Source organism: Lepidochelys kempii, chromosome 2, assembly GCF_965140265.1.
Source record: "Lepidochelys kempii isolate rLepKem1 chromosome 2, rLepKem1.hap2, whole genome shotgun sequence".
Lineage (NCBI taxonomy): Eukaryota > Metazoa > Chordata > Testudines > Cheloniidae > Lepidochelys > Lepidochelys kempii.
Window position 1 is genome coordinate 91,012,077 of NC_133257.1, and position 25,812 is coordinate 91,037,888.

At 40.5% G+C, this 25,812-nt stretch overlaps 1 protein-coding gene across 2 annotated transcripts in view; it reads left to right on the top strand.

Annotated features, from left to right (window-relative positions):
- Positions 1–25,812, top strand: part of GNAL (G protein subunit alpha L) — a 314,144-nt gene that overhangs the window by 66,312 nt on the left and 222,020 nt on the right. The window contains exon 1 of one of the 2 annotated variants that reach the window (XM_073331614.1): positions 1,936–2,061. The exons of the other annotated variant lie outside the window; for it this stretch is intronic. Within the exon in view, the coding sequence (XP_073187715.1) occupies positions 2,046–2,061 (16 nt within the window). The 5' untranslated portion in view covers positions 1,936–2,045. Of the gene's footprint in view, positions 1–1,935; positions 2,062–25,812 lie in introns of those variants that run through there. 2 annotated transcript variants of the gene reach the window in all.

Sequence of the window (25,812 nt, forward strand, 5' to 3'; positions counted from 1 at the left end):
GTGATGTTCTGTGAACTGTTGATTGTAAATATTTACTTGTATAGTACTTAATGTGCTGATTTATGTGCATTTGGTCATTACTTAAAAAAGAAAAGTTAGAAATTTTTTTTAAAGTTCAGTTTCCACCTGAGGCTGTCTTCCAAAAACAACTTCATGTGGGAATATTTATTTGCTCATAGTGAACTCTTTTCTTCTTCCTACTGAGTAATTCTCTGTGTTGTTTGTATTGAGGTAGTGCTTAGGAACTCCAGTCATGGATGAAAGCCTTATTGTGCTAGACACTGTACAACCATATCTGCAGAGTTTACAGTGCTGTAGTAGTAGAGTCAGAGCCTGTCTTGGTACTCCATACATGAAATGAGAATTTGGATTGCATTTGGGTACTCTGGAACTAATTTACATAAATCTTCCCCTGAAAAGGTTGCAAATGTGACTTATATGTATGTTGATGCACGTCCTCCAAATTTAGTAGTGTTTAATAATTATACCAGTACCCTATTGGATACTGTAACTTTTTCATATAATTAGGAGGAGCTTTTTGGCAGCGACTGATGCTCTGATGGGGAAGAAGAATCACTTCAGGAAACTTTTTTTTCAGAGTAACAGCCGTGGTAGTCTGTATTCGCAAAAAGAAAAGGAGTACTTGTGGCACCTTAGAGACTAACCAATTTATTTGAGCATAAGCTTTCGTGAGCTACAGCTCACTTCATCGGATGCATACTGTGGAAAATACAGAAGATGTTTTTATATGCGCAGACCATGAAAAAATGGGTGTTTATCACTACAAAAGGTTTTCTCTCCCCCCACCCCACTCTCCTGCTGGTAATAGCTTATCTAAAGTGATCACTCTCCTTAGAATGTGTATGATGATCAAGGTGGGCCATTTCCAGCACCATCTTCACCAATTTCTTGTTTTGCAGACGATACAAATATGTGTACAGATAAGTACTTTGTTCAATATGTGGTTAAGAATAAAGTAGTCCGTCTCATTACCTTCAGTGAAATGGACTGTATTTTTAAAGTACATTAAGAAGTGGCATTTTAATTATGTTGTGAAACAGATAAAATGTATATATTAAAGAAAACATTTGGGGGGCTAGATCATCCACTTATGATTTGGTAATCTGAGGTCATATTGGCACATCTGGTCCAGACTGGATAAGGTGAGGTTGGACTCTGGGTAGGTGGGACCATACATAAAATCACTTAGCCCATCATTAATAGAAATATCTTTAGAAATGCTTCATGACAGATCAGATTAACATTAAATGTCACAACTCATCTGAGTAAAAGAATTCTGGTAATAGATTAATAAATTATTACATATTGTATAACCTGGAATACACTGATTCATTGGGATGGCCTCTGTAGCTTCCCCTGGTTCATTCAATCCTTCTAAGGAGACTCTTGGTTTTTCAGTGTAATTACTGCAACACTGAAAGAGCAGGGTGTATGTATGTGGGTAAGAATTGTATTTTATTTTTGAAAAGAGATAGTGATCAGTTGCAGGCACGAACATAAAATAATGGTAGTATGTGCATAGATGTGCTTGCTGGGATGTGGCTGGTGGGTGTGCCTTTTGTGCTTGTCTGCCTTTGTTAATACTGTTCATACAGTAGAGTAATAACATTGTCCTGTTGTGCCAGACCCAAGAAGTGGTGGCTTTTACACTTCATAGATAGTTTGGCATATGTTACTAATAAGACATAAAGACAATGTTTCTTTCTATATCGTACCTCTCTGTAGTCTGTAGCTGAATGTTAGGAAATGTTGAGTAAATGGATCTCCTCTTTTATGCTGACTTGGGCCTCTGTATGTACTCATTACGTTCTATATAACAAAGCTGATAATACGTAGGAACGGTCATGCAGGGTCAGTCCAAAGGTCCATCTAGCACGGTATCCTGTCTTCCGACAGTGGCCAATGCCAGCTGCTCCAGAGGGAATGAACAGAACAGGTAATCATCAAGTGATCCATTCCCTGTTGCTCATTACCAACTTCTGGCAAACAGAAGCGAGGGACACCGTCTGTGTCCATCCTGGCTAATGGTCATTGATAAGGGTAAGTAGAGATTGGAGTGACTGTAGAAAAATTCTTGTGTTTTGAGAGATGGATTAGTCTCTTGATCATTCTGGAGCTGCATTTTTCTCTGTTGATGGCTCTAATTAGTCAGCAGGTCTTGTCCAGTAGATTCAGGTATTGTTTTATTAATGGTGCCAAGTATCAGAGGGGTAGCCGAGTTAGTCTGTATCCACAAAAACAACGAGGAGTCCGGTGGCACCTTAAAGACTAACAGATTTATTTGGGTATGAGCTTTTGTGGGTAAAAAACCCCACTTCTTCTGATGCATGGAGTGAAAATTACAAATACAGGCATAAATATACTGGCACATGAAAAGAAGGGAATTCCCTTCTCCATGTGCCAGTATATTTATGCCTGTATCTGTAATTTTCCCTGTATCTGTATGTATGCCTGTATCTGTAATTTTCACTTCACTATTTTTCTTCCCTTTTGCCTTTGGGTTCTGTACCACCAAAGAAGCAGAGTTGCTCTCATGTCTGGGCTAGCCTCCCTCTCTGCAGCCTGCATTTGTCCTCCTTACTGTGGTTACAGGGTACTCCAGTGACCTTTTAGAGGCCTTTAAACTTGGACTCTGGATAGCTAGACACTTGCCTTCTGCAGCCATGTTTAAAGGAAGGCCAAGCAGACAGACCCTGAGCCCTCAACTCCTTTCATACAAATAAGATAAAATGGGACAAAAAACAATTAACAACACTTTTTAAAGGAATACAAGTGATAGAGATCTCTCAATCTTTTCCAAAATTCCATCTCTTCTTCTAAGTCATGTGAAATAATGGCTTCCCCGTGCTCTTCTCATCAAGACTTTGAGTCTGATAGTCTTCTCTTAATAGTAACTTCACACATTTTAATTTTCCAGTTCATTAACCTTTCACACTGAGGGCTCTTCACTCTAGCAGAGAAAGGGTGTAACACCATGTAGGGCTGGAAGTTGAAGCCAGGCAAATTCAGACTGGAAATAATTTATAAATTTTAAGTAATGGTAATTAACCACTGGAACAATTTACCAAGGGTTGTGATGGATTCTCCAACATTAGCAATTTTTAAATCAAGATTGGATATTTTTTCTAAAATATATGCTCTAGGAATTAATTTGGGGAATTCTATGGCTCGTGTTACATACAGTGCTTAATTTGTAATGAAAAAGATGCTGGGGGCTCAAGCAATTAGGTGCCAGGGCTCAAACAATTTTTTTACTGTCCTAACTGAAGCAGCAAGCCCAGAGGTGCTGGGGTGATGAACTGTCAAGCCTAGGGGTGCCAGGGCTCAGCCCTGGCATAAATTAAGCACTGGTTACATAGGAGGTCACATTAGGTTATCACAATGGTCCCTTCTGGCCTTGGAATCTTTTGAATCTAAAGCAGAGAACAAATCTAAAGATCCTATTAAAATGGAGAACACACAGTCTGACTTTACATTACTGAAATGTTTTGGAAAATTTTTTAGGCTCTGAGTAGTAATATGAAGGAAAGAGAACATATAGAGTTTGCCTCAAATTTTATATAAAGACACTAATATGAGACAGTTTTACTTAAGTTTCTGATTAGAAACATCATTTCTCAAATTATTGAAAGTTGTTCTCATAAGGCATGTTGTAGCTCCCAAAGATTCAATGGACAAGCATAGGTCAAGATTTTTAGACCTGAATGCCCAAAAGTAGACTTCTAAATCCATATTTAAGGTCCTGGGTCAAGGAACTTTAGGCATAGAGCATAAATATTGTGAAGATTCGTACACCTTAGATTTCTGAGGCCCTTTTTGTTACAGTGAGAGTTGCCTTTACCTGGTTTAAATTTATGATTACATATAAAGCCAAACATAAGCATATTAAAAAGTATCTTGAAGGCACTTCAGTTTGCATCATGTATGACTTAGTTTCTGATATTACTAGTGTCAAGGTTCCTTCCCCACTCTGAACTCTAGGGTACAGATGTGGGGACCTGCATGAAAAAACCCCAAGCTTATTTTTACCAGCTTAGGTTTAAACTTCCCCAAGGTACAAACTATTTTACCTTTTGTCCCTGGACTTTATTGCTGCCACCACCAAGCGTCTAACAAATATATAACAGGGAAAGAGCCCGCTTGGAAATTTTTTCCCCCCAAAATCTTCCCGAACCCTACACCCCCTTTCTTGGGGAAGGCTTGATAAAAATCCTCACCAATTTGCATAGGTGAGCACAGACCCAAACCCTTGGATCTTAAGACCAATGATTTAACTGAAGAAAAAGTAAAAGAATCACCTCTGTAAAATCCAGATGGTAAATACCTTACAGGGTAATCAGATTCAAAACATAGAGAATCCCTCTAGACTAAACCTTAAGTTACAAAAAGACACAAAAACAGGAATATATATTCCATTCAGCACAACTTATTTTATCAGCCATTTAAACAAAACGGAATCTAATGCATATCTAACTAGATTGCTTATTAGCCCTTTATAGGGGTTCTGACCTGCATTCCTACTCTGGTCCCAGCAAAAACAACACACAGACAGAGAGAACCCTTTGTTCCCCCCCCACCCCAGCTTTGAAAGTATCTTGTCTCCTCATTGGTCATTTTGGTCAGGTGCCACCGAGGTTATCTTTAGCTTCTTAACCCTTTACAGGTGAAAGGGTTCTTTCCTCTGGTCAGGAGGGATTTAAAGGTGGTTAGCCTTCCCTTTATATTTATGACAACTAGTTTCTCTTGTTTTCTTTTCTGCTGCACCGTATTGAGGAGAAAGATTTGGCTCAAATAATCAGATGTGGGGGAAAGGTAGATATGCTGGAGAGTAGGGATAGGGTCCAGAGCGACCTAGACAAATTGGAGGACTGGGCCAAAAGAAATCTGATGAGGTTCAACAAGGACAAGTGCAGAGTCCTGCAGTTAGAATGGAAGAATCCCATGCTCCGCTAGAGGCTGGGGACCGACTGGCTAAGCACCAGTTCTGCAGAAAAGGACTTGGGTATTACAGTGGAGGAGAAGGTGGATATGAGTCAGCAGTGTGACCTTGTTACCAAGAAGGCTAATGGCATGTTGAGCTTCATTAGTAAGAGCATTGCCAGCAGAACTGAGGGAAGTGATTATTCCCCTCTATTTAGCACTGGTAAGACCACATCTGGAGTATTGCATCCAGTTTTGGGCCCCCCGCTACAGAAAGGATGTGGACAAATTGGAGAGAATCCAGTGGAGGGCAACGAAAATCATTAGGGGGCTGGGACACATGACTTGCGAGGAGAGGCTAAGGGAACTGGGCTTGTTTAGTCTGCAGAAGAGAAAAGTGAAGGGGGATTTGATAGCAGCCTTCAAATACCTGAAGAGGGGTTCCAAAGAGGATGGAGTTCGGCTGTTCTCAGTGATGCCAGATGACAGAACAAGAAACAATGGTCTCAAGTTGGGGAGGTTTAGTGGGGGAGGTTTAGTGGGGGAGGTTTAGGTTGGATATTAGGAAACACTATTTTACTAGGAAGGTGGTGAAGCACTGGAATGGGTTACCTAGGGAGGTGGTGGAATCTCCATCCTTAGAGGTTTTTAAGGCCCAGCTTGACAAAGCCCTAATTGGGATGATTTAGTTGGTGTTGGTCCTGCTTTTAGCAGGGGTTTGGACTAGATGACCTCCTGAGGTCTCTTCCAATCCTAATCTTCTACGATTCTCTGATTCTTTATGATGTTGCTGTAAATTTTAGATTTGTGATCCTCCTCTTCTTCCTTTCTTGCATAAGTAATTAAATAATTAACTAGATTGATATTAAACTGTCATCACTGGGCATCTGAGTTAACACCTTAGTGAGATGAATGGGGCAGTTCACACCTCTCAAAGCTATTTTCTGCATAAACTCTTATGTGTCAGTTACACTCAGGGTTTGTCTACACATAAACCCCTACAGTGGCACAGCAGCACCGCTACAGATGGACCGCTGTAGTGCTTCAGTGAAGATGCACTGTATGCTGCCAGGAGGGGTTCTCCCATCAGCATAGGTAACCACCTCCCCTAAAGGCAGTAGCTAGGTCGATGGGAGAATTCTTCTATCGACCTAGCGCTGTCTACTCTGGGGGTTAGGTCAGTTTAACTGTGTTCTTCAGGGCTGTGGATTTTTCACACTCCTGAGCATGACGTAGTTATACTACATTAATTTCATAGTGTAGACCAGGCCTTAGTTTACATTTTTTTTTTTTGTGCAACCATAACTACTAGATGCTTTTATTTTTAAATGAAAGCTGAAATACAGGAGAACAAGATAGCAACTTGAGAGAGGTGTTGGTAAGCCATACTACCTCGGAGTGGCTGAATCAGCAGTGCATCTTACTTAAGCACTTTTGCGCTTTCAAGTGAATCATCTGTTGACAGTCTGTCACTCTTCCATTAAATCTCATCACTTTTCCCAAATAATAGATGTACTAGTGCCAGCTCTTGGTCTGGAGAATATATTGTTTAGATGGTTCACTGTTAAAGGTATCTTTAAAAAAAAAAAAAAAAAAAAAAGCTATGAAGCGTATCTAGGTTGAATTCCTGAGGTCTGCTCTACACGTAAAACTTAGGTTGACCTAGCTATAGTGCTCAGGGGTGTGAACAATTCACACTCCTGAGCAAGGTAGTTAAGCTGATGTAAACAACATTATAGACACATTCGATTGATAGACCAGTTATTCTGTTAACCTCCCTACTTGTTCTTGATGGGTTGGATTAACCACAGCAATGATCCTGATCAATGGAGGTTTGGTATATAATCTGAAAATTAGAAATGCTACATTGTTACCAGAATCCAGAGATTTCTGTTCAGCAAATTCTTCACTTTCTAAGCATCATAGTGTCCCATGCTGACATAGTACACCTGTGTCTTTTCCATGCGTTACTATTTTCACATTGAGACTTATGGATAAATCTTTCCAAGATTGTAACTCTCTTCAAATCTGTTTTTAGGTAATAGAAGTTCCTTTTATCAGGTAAATCTCTGGAATATTCTTCTTCAGTCAGGATCATGAATAAGTCAGAACTGCCCCCACCACAGAAAAGAGTGTTCTTACCTTGGATTACCTAACCCACATCAACTAACTCAGGTTAAAATAACAGTGAAGACATGGCAATTCTGCTTTTAACTTGGGTTAGCAGCTTGAGTTCAATCTCAGGCTGCCTTGTAGGTAGCAGCAGATTCTATATGCTACCAAGGAGTTCCATCTTGAACAGACCCTTGTGCATGTTCCTTTGGGAAGAGTCAATATCAGAGGATTTAGGCTTCTTAAATCCCTCTAAATCGCATCTTCCTACATCATCCATAGATGGCCTTGTGTTCTACTTCCTTCAATTTCAGCTCTATAAGACTTCTGTAAAGTATATCTTCTTCTGCACGTTGGACGTGACCCCACCATTGCAGTTATCTTGTTCTCAACTGGTGTAAGATTGCAACTTGCCGGGATTGTCTAAATATCTCTTGGTTTGTGACAAAATGAAACCAGAGAATGTTAAGAATACACCATAACTTTTCATATGAAAACTGTTTGTTTCCTGTTTCTGCTCCATATAGCAGGATTGTCATCACTGTCATGTTGAACACTCGTATCTTAGTTGTCACACAGACATTCTGCCACCAAAACAGAGGCCTTTGAAGATGCTGAAATGCCTTTTAAGCAAGGCTGATCTAACTTGTGACTTCGGTTGTAGAACCTCCTGCTGTCAACGTACTACCCAGATAGATAAAATGTTGACCCATTCAATGTCATTGCCATCTACATTCATTTTCATTTTATGGAAGGCATTCATAGCTTTGGCTTTATCACCATTGATTTTAAGTCCCATGGTTTCTGCAGTTTGTTGCAGCTCTTCCAGCATTAACTGTAGTTGGTCAGTGAGCTCTCCAAGTAAAACAAAATCAAGATCCTCTATATATGGATCTTTATATTTCACACCTCCCAGTGGTCTTCAATCAGCATTGTCATCAGATAATCTATTGGGACGTTAAACAAAGTAGCTAGGAGAATGCATTTCTGACATGGCCCTTATTCTACTGAAATTGTGGATACTGCTATGTCTATATGGGGTGCCTGAGGACTTAGTGTGCCTGGTGGAGGATCTATACTACAGGACATTGAGCTGTGTGAGGATCAATGGTTGTATTACAGACTGATTTTCAGTAGAATCAATGGTATGCCAGGTGTATCCAATAGATAGGTCACTGTGTTTCGTTTGGTTTTTTTGTTTTTTGTTTGTTTTTTTTAAATAATTGCTTGCTTTATTTTTCAGAGATTTTATGTTGTTTAATTTTACCTACATAGGGGAGGTTGGGTCCTGCCCAGAGAGGGTGGAAGACCCTGGAGGGGGAGCGTTGCAGAGTCAGGCGCACCCCCGCTCCTGTACACACACCTGAGGCAGTGCCTCCTGTGCTGCAGAAGTAGGCCCAGTGGCTCCCTACACCAGGCATTGGGACCTGATGCATGGTGTCGCAGCACCATTCATGACAACGGAGGGATGGCTGGGCCAAATTTGAGTGAGTGGTGCTTGTGACCCTGTGCATTGGGTCACAACACTCGGAGTGGGGGCAGGGCCCAGCCCTGCGGAATGGGAGCAGCCACTGAGGGGAGAGTTTTTCTTTTGTTTGTTTGTTTGTTTTTTGTGTTTGCAAAAACACAGTGTTCTACCTATAGGCTTGATCTAAAGCTGCTAATTCAAATTTAAAGCTAAATTGTCATATCTTCACTTTCGTTTTGGCCCAAGTTATCTAACCTGAGTTAATGCTCTTTTTTTGTTGTTTTGTTTAGTTTTTGTTTTGCAGTCTAGCTATATGCTGTGATTGATAGCCCTCACTGTAGGGAAACTGGTGCTTTTAAGCGCTGTTTTACCATAGTATTTGTCTCCTTGTAGTTAACTATACAGTGTCAGTAGGCTGGTAGATTTATTGGAAGTGGCGGACACTCTCAGAGAGAAATTGCAAATATATATATAAAGGGAATGAGACTAAAATGTGGTTGGTTTTCAAATACTAGCTTATGGCAGTTGTGATGGTGCTTACTGTATAAGGAAAGGGTGTAAGCAATATATCTTGCAATTTTGAGCAGATAGTGTTGTCTCAGATTATGTTAAACTACTGTATTAATTGCGTGTTTTTCTTATCATTTCCTTTCTTTTGGAAACTTACAAAAGGGTTTGGGGACTTAAGGGGAGGAACAGTCACCTTTAGGAATCAGAATGTTTGCTAAAGGTTAACTATTCAAAAATGAAAATATTTTTACCGTTATTTCAACAATTGACGTGTTCACTGGAATGAGCAGTTTGGCAGCTCAGGGAAGAATGTTTTAAGAGAAATAATTCAGTGATGTTCAATTAAATATTGTCACCCTTTCTTTTAAATGTGATTTTTCGGATCAAAATTTTGTATCTGAAATTAGCAATTTTTAATGCATTTATTAGTTGATCCTCAAAACAATCTTCTGTAGCCTTCCTTTTTTCAAATGTATTTTTGTATTTATTTACATCAAATAAACTCTTTAATCCAAATTTGGATTCTTGTCACTCAAGACTTGCACAATTTATTGTGCAGAGACCTACTTGAGAAGTTTTTTAGTGAATCATTGACCCAGTAGGCTATAATGGCTGCAGCACAAATGAGCTACTGAGACCTTTTTAGTTCATGGATCATTGATCCACTAGACTGTAATGGCTCTTTTGGGTGCATTACTGCTTGTGAGGTTATTGCTGGTATTGCACAAAGATAGTAACTCCATATGATGAAAAGTGCTAATTAAAAGCAAAGCAAAACAAAACCCCCTCCATATCATGCAGTGATTCAAGAAACTGGATTAGGGTGATCACGTTGAAATATTTATTTATTACATATTTTGTATATGTAATTTCCTAGTAATCTGCCTATAGTAGGCATACCATGTCTTATGTGTGCTGGTTATCTAAATAAACTTCTGTTGACATCAAAAGAGTGTGTCATGTTCCGCAAGAGTTGGGAAAGAAGTTGGCAAAAAGACCACCTCAGGAACTGTACAGGGCTATGGGGCTACTTGCTCCTTTTACAGTAGCATACAAGCTGTTTTGGGACTGGAAACTGTTTCTTTTCTAGAATGTATGGGAAAGAAAGTACAAAAAATGAGCTGTAACTGGAGAATATAAAAAAGGGGTGGAGGTATGGAGTTTAGACTGGCCTCAGGTAGACAAAACAAGATTATTAGCCCACATTTTAATTCGGAAACAGAATTTGACTCTATAATAAGGGATTGTGGAAGAAAAATACATCTTGGGAGAATATAGTGGTTATATTATAGAAGACAGGTTTATTAAAAATGAAACTAATAGGAAGGATAGACTTAATTAAAGGACTCATTGAAGATTGAAGGAGATATGTGGACCGGCTGTTGCGTCTAAGCAGCAGCAACATCACCCAAAAGTTCAATTATTGTCCATCACCATCTCATGGATGAGAGCTGACATTTTTCCTTACCTGGCTGGGAATCTGTATTTATGACTGACTGAATTTCATTTGCAACCAGAGGACTTACTGGTTTTTAACAATACATGTTATTACTAAGAACATCAAAACAATTTCAATTATGTAATTGTAGTATTGATGGTATAGAAAACTTTTATAGTTTAATAGCAAACATCTTTACTGTATTTTGTACGTTATGCTATCCCTGATAATAGTTACCCTGTTGTTTGTATCCGGGATACAACACTGTGGTAAAGCGTGTATACATTACTTAGATAACATGAAGAGCATGCTGCTTGTTCACCAGATATTTGTTGTTGTTAGGATTACAATCGTGCCCACAGTGTACAAGGTGCTTTCTAAGAGGCTGCTCCTACACCAAAGAACTCGGTCTAAGATGGCGAGTAAGAAAGGTGGGGTAGGAGAGGAATAGAAAATGCAATCTCTTTTAAGATAAATATTATCTATCCCAATAGGTCTTATAGCATTTTATATGGCATTTTTCTTCAGTCCTAATTCTTTTTTTTAGCAGTTTTATAGTCTCCTGAAACAGATTCCTTTTGGAATTAAATTTTCCATGCTTAAATATTCCATGGCTTCCATGCCACGACTAGAGATGATTTTTTGGAGCAAGCAAAAATTTGAGTTCTGCATATGGAAGACTTTTTTTTTTAAATGTAGTCCAATCAAATTTTATGCCAGCAGAACTCAAACTACTGAGCCAATTTTAGCTCAGATTTAGCTTTTTGTAGTGCTTGTTGAAATCTAAGAAATGTCATGTTTGGAATGGTGGAGGAAGCGGGGGAATGTGATCAATAACCTTAAAGATGAGCATTTAAAGTGGGAAATCAGTTTGTGCATAGTAACACTTGCTATTCTGATGTGACTTTAAACAGTTAAAGTAGTTCAAAATGGGGGATGCTTGAAGCTGTTTAGAGATGGATGGCTTAAACTCCTGCCAGAGCTTAGATCAATGTACGTTTTGAGATATGCTTAAATTTTAAGATTTACAAAATCAAGCAAAGCCTTAGGACTGTGTGCTGTAACTTGCTCCATATACACTTATAAAAGAAATTTCAGTTTGTATTGTAAATTCACACACTCTATTTTAGGGCATAAATAAAGTGGGGCAGACTTAAGGTTGATTTGAATGCAGAATTACTCAGATTTAGTGTTACAGTAATGCTAGGGGTTTTTTATATGGAATATATTCATATTGCTCACTTTCTAGAGTCCATTTTTATAGGAATTTCTTCCTATGCTAGTCTATGGGAATTTCTTCCTATGCTAGTCTATAGCCATTCCTGATGGCTCCGTGCTGCCAGATGTTATCTTGTTCTTTGGTTCTCCCATTCTTGAGGCTGTTGGGTGGATTCCTGTCTGCCCTCCGGGAGTCCTCTGGTTATTTCCACTTGATGCCTTCTTCAGCTGATGGACACTGCATTCTTAGGCTGGCACCTCCCTGATCATTCAGTTATTATCCACACCAAGCATCCATCCACATCCATTCTCTATCTCTATTTTAATCACAATTGTTAACAAAGAGAAATGAATACAACAAAAGGGTGGGGAGTCTCTGGGTGCTGTTTCTGTTGTCACAGAGTATTGCTTTGAGTCTCTCTCTGTGTGAGTGGTTGTTGTTACAAAGAATTGCTTTGAGAACAGACTCTGTCTTAGAATGTACTAACACAATTAGCAACTTGCAAGTTTCACACAGAGAGGGAGAGAAACAGTACCAAAAACCAGGAGACCTCTTAATTAGTAATACCCTGGAATTTAAACTATGGGGAATCAAACTCATTTGTGATTTTAATACAGAACTTCTTTAATAAGATCCTGCTGGTTTTTATTTTATTGGTATAACACATTTTATCTTTTATTTTTGTGTAACCAATTCTGACTTTTATGCGTCATTACTTGTAATCACTTAAAATCTTTCTTTCTGCAGTTAAACTTGTTTTATTGTTTTATCTAAACTAGTGTGTGTTTGTTTTGGAATCTTAATTTGGGATAGCAAGATTTGTGCATATCATTTTCTATTAATGAAATGACAGACTTAATAGAAGATTCTATTGTCCAAGCAGTACAAGATGCACATTTCTGGTGGAAAGTTTGGTTTGGGACTGGGAATTTGCTGGTGTTATTCTGCAGTGTAATTCATGGGTGGCTGGCTGTAGCACTCATATAACATAGCTGGGAGTGATTTACATCCTGGAGGCTGTGTGTGAGCTGACCAGGAGTGGTTGCTCTCACAGCGAAGCAGTGTAAAGGCATCTTGAGTTGTAGAATTGAGGGTACACAACTGTCCATCAGTCCAAGATTATACACTGTGGAATGTCACACTCGCTCATTGCTGAAATGCAACAAGACTACACAGACTATCTTTTCAGAGAGGGAAAGGGGAAAAGAAATACTCTGATATTGCAGAGAGAAGAAAGGTGAGTAGACAGAAATTTGGCTAGGATGAAAATCCCTATTCTTCCAAAAGCTGCATGGAATCATCAATGACCAGGCCTGGGCAGAGGCTTAACTTTACATTTTAGCTAAAGGACAGTGCTTTCAATAGCACAATGCCTCACAGCAGCGTTCTGAAGCATTGAATCGGTACTGTCAAAAGGAAGATTATCACCTTCTGAATCACTAACACTTTGCAGGGTTTTTCCATGGATGTCTCCACTCTAATTAGTAACCAGGTTCAGCTTTGCTTAGCTTTAGAGATTTGACAAAAGTACTGCCAGAGGTGGTACTGTGCCACACCTGAGTAAAAATATGTCATGAAATACTAACCTAAGGTACCTTGTGATCTCAAAGTAAGTTTAAAGATCCGTCTCACAATCCAATGACGACTGCCGTGATAAACTATTGTTTTCCCCTAAGGCGGAAAAAGGCACCAGCAGCAGGGAGCCACAGGAGCCTTTCCGCATTGCCTTCCCCCTTGGGGACTTTTTTTTTTTTTTCTTGCAGCAGAGAAAGGCTCCAATAGCAGGGTGGCAGCAGGGCACTACACTGCTAAAAATATCCGTATAGATAGGAAGGTACAGGTTGGGCAAGTAGAGAGCGAAGAAGGATAGGCACTCACATTTCATACGTACACCTTTTAGGCATCTCTTTACTCTACTTGCCCAAGTTGTGCCTCACTGGCTATACTGCTATTTATACCTGTACTAGGGGAGCTGCATTATTATATGCTCTACTCACCATGCAGTGTAGACATACCCTGAATTACAGCAGCCTTTCAGAACTGCCCAATGGACTGCAGCACTATGATCCAAACACACCTATCCTGCCTTGATATGCCCCATGCCAGGGCTTTGTTGTCCTCCTAAGTCAGCCTTATGGCTATCTTCCACCTTGCCTGTCCTAGGAGGATCCTCTTGCAGCTGGAAATGTGATATTTAGAGGCCTCTTCTTGCTGGTCCAGTCCTTTTATATGGTGTAAAGGGGCCAGAGGGAGGATGAGGATCTCATCCCTACTTCAGCCTTTTTGAGGTCTCCCTTTGCCATTCTTTGAAACCCCAGCTGTTTGTCGTAAACTCTTTAACTTTTATATTCTCTCTTTATTTAAGGAGGTTCAGGAACACAAGAACAAAAAGCACAAATTGTACACAAATTATCAGAAAATGTCACAAACATAAGAAGTGCAATTATGCATGTTGAGTAAATTATCAAACAGAAAAGAAAAATCAGCCTATAAATGTAATGTAAATAAAAATGTAAATAGTAATGTCCTAGTAGTGTAAATAAAAAAAGAAAATATTTAAATATTTAAAGCTTATTTGTCTTATGTATAATTGCTTTGCCTTATGTATAATTATTGTTGTGAGTCAAAAACTACGGTAGAAAACGGAGTAGGACTAAATGTCCAATTTTATCATGGCAAAAGTTTTACAGAGGGGTGCCTCAATGTCCAGTATTTAATAAATGTATTAACTATCTGGAAAGAGAAGTGAGTGGTAAAAATGAAAAATGTGCAGACCAGACTATATTTAGTGTTGTTGTAGCCATGTTGGTCTCAGGATATTAGAGAGGCAAGATGCCTGAGGTAATACTTTTTTATTGTACCAACTTTCCCAAACTTAAGAAGAGCCCCCGTGTAAGTGCAAAATCTTGTGTCTCTCACCAACAGAAGTTGGTCTAATAAAGAGAGTACCTCACCAACCCTGTCTCTCTAAAGCTATTTCAGTTAGTCAAGTCAAGAGAAGACTGTGAGAAACTTCATTTTCCATTAACTTATCTAGTTATCTTTTGGACCCAAAACATCCCATGGCAATGAGGTCCACAGTTTAATTGTGCATTATGTGAAAAAGCATTTCCTTTGTTTGTATTAAATCTGTTGCCTATTACTCTTATTGGATGACTCTAGGTTTTTGAATTGTGGGAAAGAGTAAATCCCTTTCCCACATAGAGACCCACATTTCTAGATTAATTTTGTTGTCCAGTTCCCTCTCCCAGATTTTCCTGTGGGTTGTTTTCCTATCAACATCTTTTTCAATCAAAATTACATGTATCTTAGAATTTAAACCTTTTGTTCCAGCTTGCTCCTGGGTCAACTCCTCAAATATGGCTAAAGGGCTATATAGGGTGCTCTTGTATCCAGATTTCAAAATGAAATGTTTGACTTGTAAATATGGGGTCTTTACAGTATTTACATTATTAAATATTTCTTGGTATGATTTCAAATCAGGACCCAGGAATGGCTGTCCAAATTGAATAATTTCACCTCTTACCCACAATTAATAGTTACTTTAATATTTCCTAGGGATAAATTCCAGATTATTAGCTAAAGTAACTAAGGGAGAGGGTGTCAGCAAAAGGAATTTAATTTTTTTTCCAAAGCTACTAAGGTGGGCCAAATGAATGGGTGATATTTTATTTCTATTTTTGGTGACCTAAATTTCATTTTAAACCAACAACTTCCATAAAGAGCTACACTTTGGATACAGTCTTGTTTTACACACTGTTTGGGTGGTGTATTGTTAACCCAGCTGATCACATCTTTTAATTCTGATGCATAATAATAAAACCAGGGAAAACTAATCCACCCCATTTATAGGCTTATACAGAACTTTAGAACTCGTCCTTTGTCTTTTATTTTTCAATATGAATTTTAATAGTGCATCTTGCCATGTTTTTAATGTCAGGTCAGGGATACCAACAGAGAGGCATTGAAAGAAAAATACCTTTTGTGAGGACATTCATTTTTACTGAGGATACCATACCTACGCAAGAAATTTCCATTCCTTCAAGTCCTTTATTAGTTTATTCCACAGTGGGGATAACTTGCCTTTAAAAGGTTTCAGAGTAACAGCCGTGTTAGTCTGTATTCGCAAAAAGAAAAGGAGTACTTGTGGCACCTTAGAGACTAACCAATTTATTTGAGCATAAGCTTTCGTGAGCTACAGCTCACTTCATCAGATGCATACTGTGGAAAATACAAAAGATGTTTTTATACACACAGACCATGAAAAAATGGGTGTTTATCACTACAAAAGGTGGGGGGAGAGAAAACCTTTTGTAGTGATAAACACCCATAAACATGCACAGCTGCTAAGATCTTTTCCTTCTTTAGGAGTGACCACTATATTTTTGCCTCTTTCCATGAATCTGAATCTCATTCCCCTGGATTATACCATTAAACAATTCAGTTAAAATAGGGACAAACACTTGCTTTAGAGTTTGGTAATACTCCCCAGAAAATCCATAGGGACCTGGAAGCTTTGATTGGATTTTAAATTCTTAATTACTGCTTCAACTTCCTCTGCAGCAATTTGCCTATCAATAGCTGCCACATCATCCTCTGAGAGTTGAGGTAGTGTCACACATCTGAAAGATATATTTATAAATTCAGGATTTCGGTGTTCTGAAGTGTACAAAGTATGGAAAAATTTAACAAAGAGATCTGTGTGGTTCCAGATAGTAAATCTCCCTTGTTATTTCTAATACAAGGGAAGGCTTATTTTATACTGTTTTGTTTATAAGTTTCTGGCTAAAAGGGTGTCAGTTTTATTGCCCTTTCATAATAGTGTTGTTTAATATATCTAAGTATTTGCTCAGCCTTACCTGTTTGTAACAAGCAAATCTTCCCATTTATCTCAATTACTTTCTTATGCAGTCTTTTAGATCCTGTAGATTTTTGTCTGCCTTCCAAAACAGAAAGTTCTTTAAACAAACTCTTCTTCAAGAACACCCATATTTTTGAGTTTTGATGCTTTATTTATAATAATCCCCCTCATTATCACCTTTCCAGCATCCCAGAGAAAACTGTTATTGATCCCTTTCTTATTTTCTTCTTCATATTTCTGGAAGTTTTCTTCCAGCTCTTAAATTCTAAGAGGGTTATACAACAAAGCTCTGTTCAACCATCAGGACCTTTGTTTTTCCACTGCGTCCTAAGTCTTTTAGCCTAATATATTCAGGGGCATGATCAGACCAAGTTATAACTCCAAGTAGCTTTTTAAACTAAATAAGCCAAAATCCTAGAAAAGCGTATCAATCCCGGAATAAGATGTCTGAGTAGCAGAATAACATGTATAGTTCCTGACACCTGGATTAATTTCCCACCAGATATACATCAGATCTTCATTTTCTAAGTGATGCAACAAATTTGCACTTGCTCCTCCCTACACCCTCTGTGCACATTCTATTGATCCAAAGTGGGATTAAACACCTAATTAAAATCCACCCCTAAAATTTACCAAGTCCCTAAAACACTGAACCAAAAAAAAAAAAAAGCTTGCCCTTGATTGGGAGCGTATACATCAGCTAAAGTGAGAAGTTTGTCTTTCAAGAACCCCTTAATTAAAATATATCTGCCCTCTGTATCTCTTCAGTTGTGCTGAAACAATGAAAGTTAAAGTGTTTATCAAAGAGTATTGCCACACCTCTTCTATTGGATTTCCCTGGAAAGAGAGATGGTAGTTGTGTTCAAGAAGTATTCAGGTATTTATCATAATTTTTCTTCAAGTGTGTTTCTTGCAAATAGATTGTTAGGAAAATCCTTTTTCAGTGAGCAAAATATACTTTTCCTTTTTTGCTGGGTTGTTCGTCCCATTAACACTAACAGTCATGATATTAATAAACTCACCTATGAGTATCAAGTCTGTTCTTGCCCAGTATATTATCCTTTGCTAAAAGCGGTGAGACCACCCACCAGATGCTAGATCTCCACTACATTTATACCTCTTCTTTAGATATTGCATTTTATATTTGAGTTCCCATATTACACACAGTAATTTTAAACCTGATAGTGCTTTTCCTTTTTAAACACCTATATTGTTGTACCCTGATCCTGAGTCTGATTTACCATTGATTTTTAAATACTGAGCCCTAACTTTTTTATTAATATATTTTTCTATTAAAACATTGACAATATTTAACCTCTGTTTCTGTTTTCTTATCCCCTAGCTCCCCTGTTTCTCTTCTTCCTCCCTCCCTATGCATTCTCCCATTGTCACCTGGTCCCCATACTTCCTCCCTGGGTGGGCATGTTAGTTCCCTGCTAGAGGCCAGTGTGACACAGAGCCCTGGTCTACACTAGGACTTTAGGTCGAATTTAGCAGCGTTAAATCGATGTAAACCTGCACCCGTCCACACGATGAAGCCCTTTATTTCGACTTAAAGGGCTCTTAAAATCGATTTCCTTACTCCACCCCTGACAAGTGGATTAGCGCTTAAATCGGCCTTGCCGGCTCGAATTTGGGGTACTGTGGACACAATTCAATGGTATTGCCCTCCGGGAGCTATCCCAGAGTGCTCCATTGTGACTGTCTGGACAGCACTCTCAACTCAGATGCATGATTGTTTGCCGTTGCTCTGACGCAGGGAGGGGTGGCTGACGACACGGCTTATGGGGTTGGCTTACAGGGAGTTAAAATCAACAAAGGGGGTGGCTTTACATCAAGGAGTATTTCAGGCAGGACTTCACGGAGGGTTCCAATAAGAAATGGTGCACCTAAGTTATTGCTCTTATTGGAACAAGGAGGTTAGTCTGGCCTCTGATTGATACATGGCTAGATTTACCTCGCTGCACCTTCTCTGTGAGTGACTGCAGTGTGACCTAGAGGAATGAGTCCCCTAGACGGGGGGTGGGGGTGGGGGTGGGGAGGGTTGCAAATGAGTACAAAACAAATCTGGTCTATTTCTTGTTTTGATCCACTCCATCTATCTTTTACATCTTTGGCTGGCAGCAGACGGTGCAGAAGGACTGCATGCCATCCACATCTCATGGCTGCTCGGCAGAAGATGGTACAATAGGACTGCTAGCCATCCTCATCTCTTGCCTGCCCAGCAGAAGATGATGCAATAGGACTGCTAGCAATCCGTATCACCTGCCTGCTCACCATAAGATGGTTCAATAGGACTGACTGCAGGATTAAAGAGAATGACCTGATCAAGTCACTCCAAATTTAGTCCCTGCGCCTATGTCTGCCCAGGCGCTCCTGATCGACCTCACAGAGGCGACCAGGAGCACCTTGGACATGACTATGACGGCTACCAGTCCTATTGCACCGTCTGCTGCCACAAGGCAAGGGGTTGCTGCTGCTGTGTAGTAATGCAGTACCGTGTCTGCCAGCACCCAGGAGACATACGGTGACAGTGAGCTGAGCGGGCTCCATGCTTGCCGTGGTATGGTGTCTGCACAGGTAACTCAGAAAAAAAGGCGCGAAACGATTGTCTGCTCTTGCTTTCACGGAGGGAGGGAGGGAACAGGGGCCTGACGATATGTACCCAGAACCACCCGCGACAATGTTTTAGCCCCATCAGGCATTGGGATCTCAACCCAGAATTCCAATGGGCAGCGGAGACTGGGGGAACTGTGGGATAGCTACCCACAGTGCAACACTCCAGAAGTCGACTCTAGTCTCGGTACTGTGGAAGCACTCCGCTGAGTTAATGCACTTAGAGCATTTTCTGTGGGGACACACACACTTGAATATATAAAACCGATTTCTAAAAAAACGACTTCTATAAATTAGACCTAATTTCGTAGTGTAGACCTACCCTAAGCATCCCTTTATGCACAGCCTACACACTGTTGTAATAATCTTTGTACAAAATATGCCTTGTGAGGTATCATTTTAAAACTAGTAACTCACTGATCATTAATATTCTTGCATGATGTATGTGTTATGAAAATATGCTAGAATACTAAAATGTGTTTAATTCAGGCATGGTGGGGGAGTTGGCAAACCGGTTTGCCCTAAACAAAGGAATATAAATTTTGGAATGTTGGTAGCAATCTTAAAATCAAATTTACTTCAGTAGGAGAGATCTGGGTCTCCTGCAATTTTGTTATTAACTTTGTGTATAATATAGATTACAATATTAAATTAATTGTTATACCAGTTGTACCAATTGTTATTACCAATATTGTATCCACATACACCATCCTGGATGCTACAGAGCATAACTTCTGTTTAAGTATCTCTCTTTATCATTATAACCATATGAATATAATATCCATTATATCTTGTAGTGCCTTAGCCCATATACTAATCTTATTCTTCGGGATTTGAACTGTTTCTTCTGCTCTCACGTCTACCCTGCTGTCTTGATGATGCATCTTCTTTCTGTTCTGTTGTGGCTCTTTTTGATCTTTGATTTCCAATGATTTCATGGTGAAGTGTGGGACTGATGCCTTTGATCCCATTCAGATTGTTCTTGAGCTTCTATTTAAAAGACAGTCTAAGGTGGGAATCCTCATTTGCATCTTCTATTGTTCTTTCTAAGAATTGTGGTTACCTGGCAGAGTTCTCTTCACTTCTAATGGTTGAGGTTGCCAGATCTGGGGAAATTTGTATTGGCTGGTTAAGAATCGTCAGTGGTTCAGCTCTCTCCCTCATTGCCCTCAGTATTTTAGTATTTAGTTGTGTAAATAGACAATCACATCTCTTGGTCTGGAGAATACTGGGGGCCTCAGGAAAATGAATCTGGGAGCCCTCTCAAGATGAATGTAATCTTTATTGCCCAGTGTTAGTATGTCATGGAAAACGTCTTCCAAAGTGTCCAGCAGATTTCTCCCTTCATTCTTCTCTGCAGTATCTTTAAGCCTTATGTTATTCCTGAATTCTCTTTTTCAGGCGCTCCAGTTTAATTCCCTTTCTTATTTTCTTTCTTTTTTTTTAATTATTGGATTCTTTCTTCTAGATTGCTAATGCTAATTGCTTCTTGGATCCTGCTTCCGCATCTGATACTTTTCCATTAATCTAATTAATTTCATTTTTTATATCAATAAGGTCAGTATGGAACTCTTCCCTCATCTCCTTGTTCAACTTTTGATTGTAACAGCAGGACCCTTCAGCTCCGCCTTAGTGGTTGGTGCTTTTCCATCTGCATCCACGGCTTGTTAGCTTGTGGGGCGGGGGATTACTCTTTCATGGCCATGTCTGCTTTGCCAGGGGGCAGGGGAGGAGAAAGAGGGGAGGAGCGGGTAGGTCTTTGTATTGTATTGGAGGATTTCTTTCCTTTCCCAGACATTTATACCTTTTTGTCTTTCCTCTTTGCTTGTTGTGCCCCTCTCAAGATGGCTACCACCACACTCCCGCTTCATTTGTGTGACCTATCCAAAATGGCCACTGCCATCCTTACTCTCCCAACCACAAAAGTATTCATTTATTTTTATTTTTTTAATCTCATTGCACTCACCCACTACGTCTTTACAGGGTGATGAGGATCCAGGTCAACATCTCCAAGCTTAAAGCATCATTTATAATATGTTCTGTAGCTGAAGGCACTGGATTCTGTTGCTAAATTTTCTGTCCCTCCAGAGGCTGCTTTCTGGGACTGGGCTCTGCTAGCTCTCTTCAACCTTCTTTTTTTCTTTTCAAAACTGGCTCCATGTGTGGTTTTCGATATTTATGGCACAGATTTGTGGTTTCAGGTTGGCTTAATTCTTTGTATCTTCTCAAATTGCTTTCATTTAGTCTCCCATTGTTGCAGAGAGCTAGACTGTCACCACTTTGTTTGCTCGTTTAGCCACACTCTGATTCTTTTCCTGATCTGATGGCCTATAATAGATCCCTACCATGGCATCACCCCTATTTTCCTGCCTTCTGTCTTTACCCAGTGTAGTGGATTGCTAAACTGTATTATACTTCTCAACCACGGTGTGTAAAATACCTTATTTAAACTAACCTCATGCGTACCTGGCAGTGTAATAAGGATCTGATGGTGAACACATGTGTCTTACTCAGAAGCAAGCTCTGTAGCCAGTCCATATCTGTTACAGGACCAGGACACCCAGAGACTTTCTGTGGTCTGTCTCTCACCTCGTTCTGCTAGCTGAGTAGCAGTATTATTGGAGACTTCTCAATGTGTTTCCAGAATATTTTGAAAATATTTTGAAAAGGTGGGGGTGGCACTGAGCAGTCTACACAGTAGTGTAAAAACCTGGCTGTTCAATGACTTTTCTTTGCATCTCCAACTCTTCCTCTTAATCTCCAGCCCCCCATGATTTTGTTGTTCAATAGTTGAGAATGCACATTATTTTTAGTGTATTAAAATAAAAATCCTTTCTGAATTCAGACTTCTTATGGGAAAATATCTGCCCCACTGACTTCTGCCTGGAATAGAGTGGTTAGAAAAAACTGTCAGTTTTAAGCTCCAATTAAAATGAAGCTTTCCCAGAAACATAAGGACCTTTAAATTAGATTGCTCAAGAACAGTTCCCCCACCAGATAACCATTTTGAAGAGATTCCATTATTCAAGCTAGGTTTTTGCAGTATTTAAACCAAAAAAGGGTTAACCTCTTATCTAGCATTAAGCCATCCAGAGGAGTACAGATCATCCCAAAAAATGGAAGGCGAAAGACAAAAACTTCCAGACAATGGAACTGCTGAGACAGAGGAGGAGAAAAAATGACAGAAGGCTCAGATTTTTTAAAAAACAAAATGCTTTCAGTAAAACTATATACAAAAGCTTCAGCTTTATGGCACATTGGGTTCTTCACTTTAAGTAAGTCATTGGAGTCTAGCTGAAATGTTATCAATTTAAATACTCGGTTACGGTGATCAATGTATATAAAAGAGAATGTGGTCTTGAACTTTCCTAATCCACCAGGAGAATTCCTGAGAACTATCTTGACCTTTATTTGAGTGCTGTTGATATAGCAGCTAGGACTTCCTCTGAGTCAAAATCAAGAACAGTTAAATATATTTTAACAAGAATTTCTATAGCTCAGGGCAACAACAACAAAGACTTCTTAATACACCAGTTTTAAAAACTGCTGTTGTTTCTGGAGGATCAAAAATTACAGAATTATTTTAGAACTAGTATATATTTCACTGACATCTGAAAGAACCACTGTAATTTGTCAGCATATTTACCTATTAAAATTTTTATTCCATATTTTTATAGTAGTCCAGTAGCTTCCCTTATGCTTTCTTCCAGTCAACAAGTGGAGAGAAGAAAATATCCATTAAAGTAGAACTCCACTAATATGCGCACCTTATTTGCACAAATTACTTCTCTGCATAAATTTCATGTAATATTGGGGTCTGGTCTCATTAGGGCTAAGGGCATGGCTACACTTGCAGATGTAGAGCGCTTTGAGTTAAACCCACCTTCAGAGAGCGCACTAGGGAAAGCACTGCAGTCTGTCCACACGGACAGCTGCAAGCGCACTGGCGTGGCCACATTTGCGGTACTTGCAGCGGCATTGAGAGCAGTGCATTATGGGCAGCTATCCCACAGAGCACCTCTTCCCATTCTGGTGCTGTGGCTTGTGGGAAGGGGGCGAGGGGTGCTGGGCATTCTGGGTCCTGTCCCAACGCCCCGTGATGCATTGGTTCGCATCCCAGCAATCCCTGTGCTTCCGTCCACATTTGGCGCCATCTTTCAATGTTTTTTGTACTGCGTGCACTGTCTTCCCTTTTGGTCTGCAGGAATGGAGCCTGAACTGCTGAGGAGTACGCTGGCAACATGCTGGCAAGACTCACGTTTGGCAGTTGAGTTATTCCTTATGATCCAAAGCGACAGTGATGGCTCCGACAATGATATCGACTCGAGTAATGCATATGACACGAGTTTGCTTGTGGCATTCACGGACACGCTCATCACTGTGGAACGCCACTTTTGGGCTCGGGAAACAAGCACTGAGTGGTGGGATCACATCGGCATGCAAGTCTGGGATGACGAGCAATGGCTGAAGAACTTTCGGATGAGAAAAGCCACTTTTATGGGACTGTGTGATAAGCTTGCCCCCACCCTGTGGTGGAAGAACACAAGAGTAAGAGCTGTCCTGCCGGTGGAGACGCGGATAGCTATTGCAATCTGGAAGTTGGCAACTCCAGACAGCTACCGATTGGCCACTAACCAGTTTGGAGTGGGAAAGTCGACCGTTGGAATCGTGTTGATGCAAGTTTGCAGGGCCATTAATCTCATCCTGCTCAAAAGAACCATGACTTTGGGTATCGTGCATGACATTGTGAATGGCTTTGCACCAATGGGTTTCCCTAACTCCGGAGGGGCGATAGATGGCACGCACATTCCAATTCTGGCACCAGCCCACCTAGCCTCCGAGTACGTTAATTGGAAGGGATATTTCTCATTCTCCAGGCGCTTGTGGATCGCTGTGGGCATTTCATTGACATTAACGCAGGGTGGCCTGGAAAGGTGCATGACGCACGCATCCTTCGGAACACTGGCCTGTTCAGGAAGCTGCAAGCCGGGACTTTTTTCCCAGACCAGAAGATCACCATAGGGGAAGTCGAAATGCCCATTGTGATCCTTGGAGATCCCACATACCCTTTAATGCCATGGCTCATGAAACCCTGCACAGGGAGCTTTGACAGCAGCAAGGAGCGGTTCAACAATAGGCTGAGCCAATGCAGAATGACTGTGGAGTGTGCTTTTGGCCGTTTAAACAGCCGCTGGCACTCTCTGTATGGGAAGCTGGACCTGGCCGATGACAGCATCCCAGCGGTTATACCACGTGCTGTACCCTCCATAACATTTGTGAAGGGAAGGGTGAATGATTCACTCAGGCAGGGAACTCGGAGGTTCAACACCTGGAGGCTGAATTTGAACAACGAGAGAGCAGGGCTATTAGAGGGGCCGCAAGGATTACGGATGCCATGAGGGAGCAATTTAAGGCTGAAAGCTACCAGTAACGTCTGGTGCACTGCATGGGAGTGAAGTGCATTGGTTCTAATGTTAGTCGGAATCCCTGTTTGTTACTCTGACTTGCAGTGCCTGTTTCTTTCCTGGGCTAAGGTATCTTTTACTTTATGCAATAATAAAGAATGTTTTCAAAGCCAAAAAATCCATTTATTGAAAAGAAAATTCATTTATTGAAAAGAAACACAACTGCTTGGGAAACAGAAAGGGCAAGGGGGTTGGGGTGGAGAACAGTACAATCACAGATTTGCGAATGTCCTGTTATACTCAGCCTTCCTGTCTGGAGTGCTGTGCAATGAGTGTTGCATTTAAGGATGGCTACACTGCATGGAGATGGGGGTTGAGTGCAGTGAGTAAGGGTCGTAGTTTTCAGGGCTGGGTGGTAAAGCTGTAGGTGTTGGAGGCAGCTGGTGTTGGTAAGGACCCGGATGTTGGGGAAAGTGGGTTGGAGGTGACATGGGGGCACAAGGGGAAGAGTTTTGGGACAAGGGCTGCAGTGGGCGACTGGTGCGGTAGTCTCTGCCTGCATGGCTACGAGTGCCTGGCGCTCCATTATGCTTATCAGCCAATCTGTGCTTTGCTGTCGGACCACCACGCTTTTGTGCCGGCGCTCCTCGTTCTGCTGGCGGATCCTCCTTTCGCTGTCCCACCACTCCTGCACTATTTGATTTTCATTACTTGAATGCTGCATTACTTCATGCAACATGTCTTCCTTGCTTCTATATGGTCTCTTTCTGATTCTTTGGAATCTTTCAGCCGGTGATAACATGGGCGGCTGAGATCTCAAAGTTGCATCTGTAAAGGCAAAATGCAACACTTAACAGAGGCAGCATTGTTCACACCAGACAGAGCAATAATTCCCCCATACTGAAGGGCAAGCACAGTCCACACAATAGCATAATTTGCCCATCCCAAAGCGAACGCACATAACCCACAGGAGCCCCAAAATGGTGAGTGAGCATAGGGTCAAGCGTGACTGATTGTTTCATGGCTGTACTGTGCTCTGGGTTTCTGTGCCTTGGGGAGAGCCAATAGCAGCAGGGGGGCCCTACACTGAACACTGTCCCCACATTTTCCACAGGAGTTCGTCCTGGAAAATATCTCGCTGCTGAGGGTGACCTGGGAAGCAAGGGAGGGTCTTCTACTGCAATGCAGATTCCGCCCTGGCCCATATGCAGCAATGGTCCCCCCACCCCTCACAACACAGTG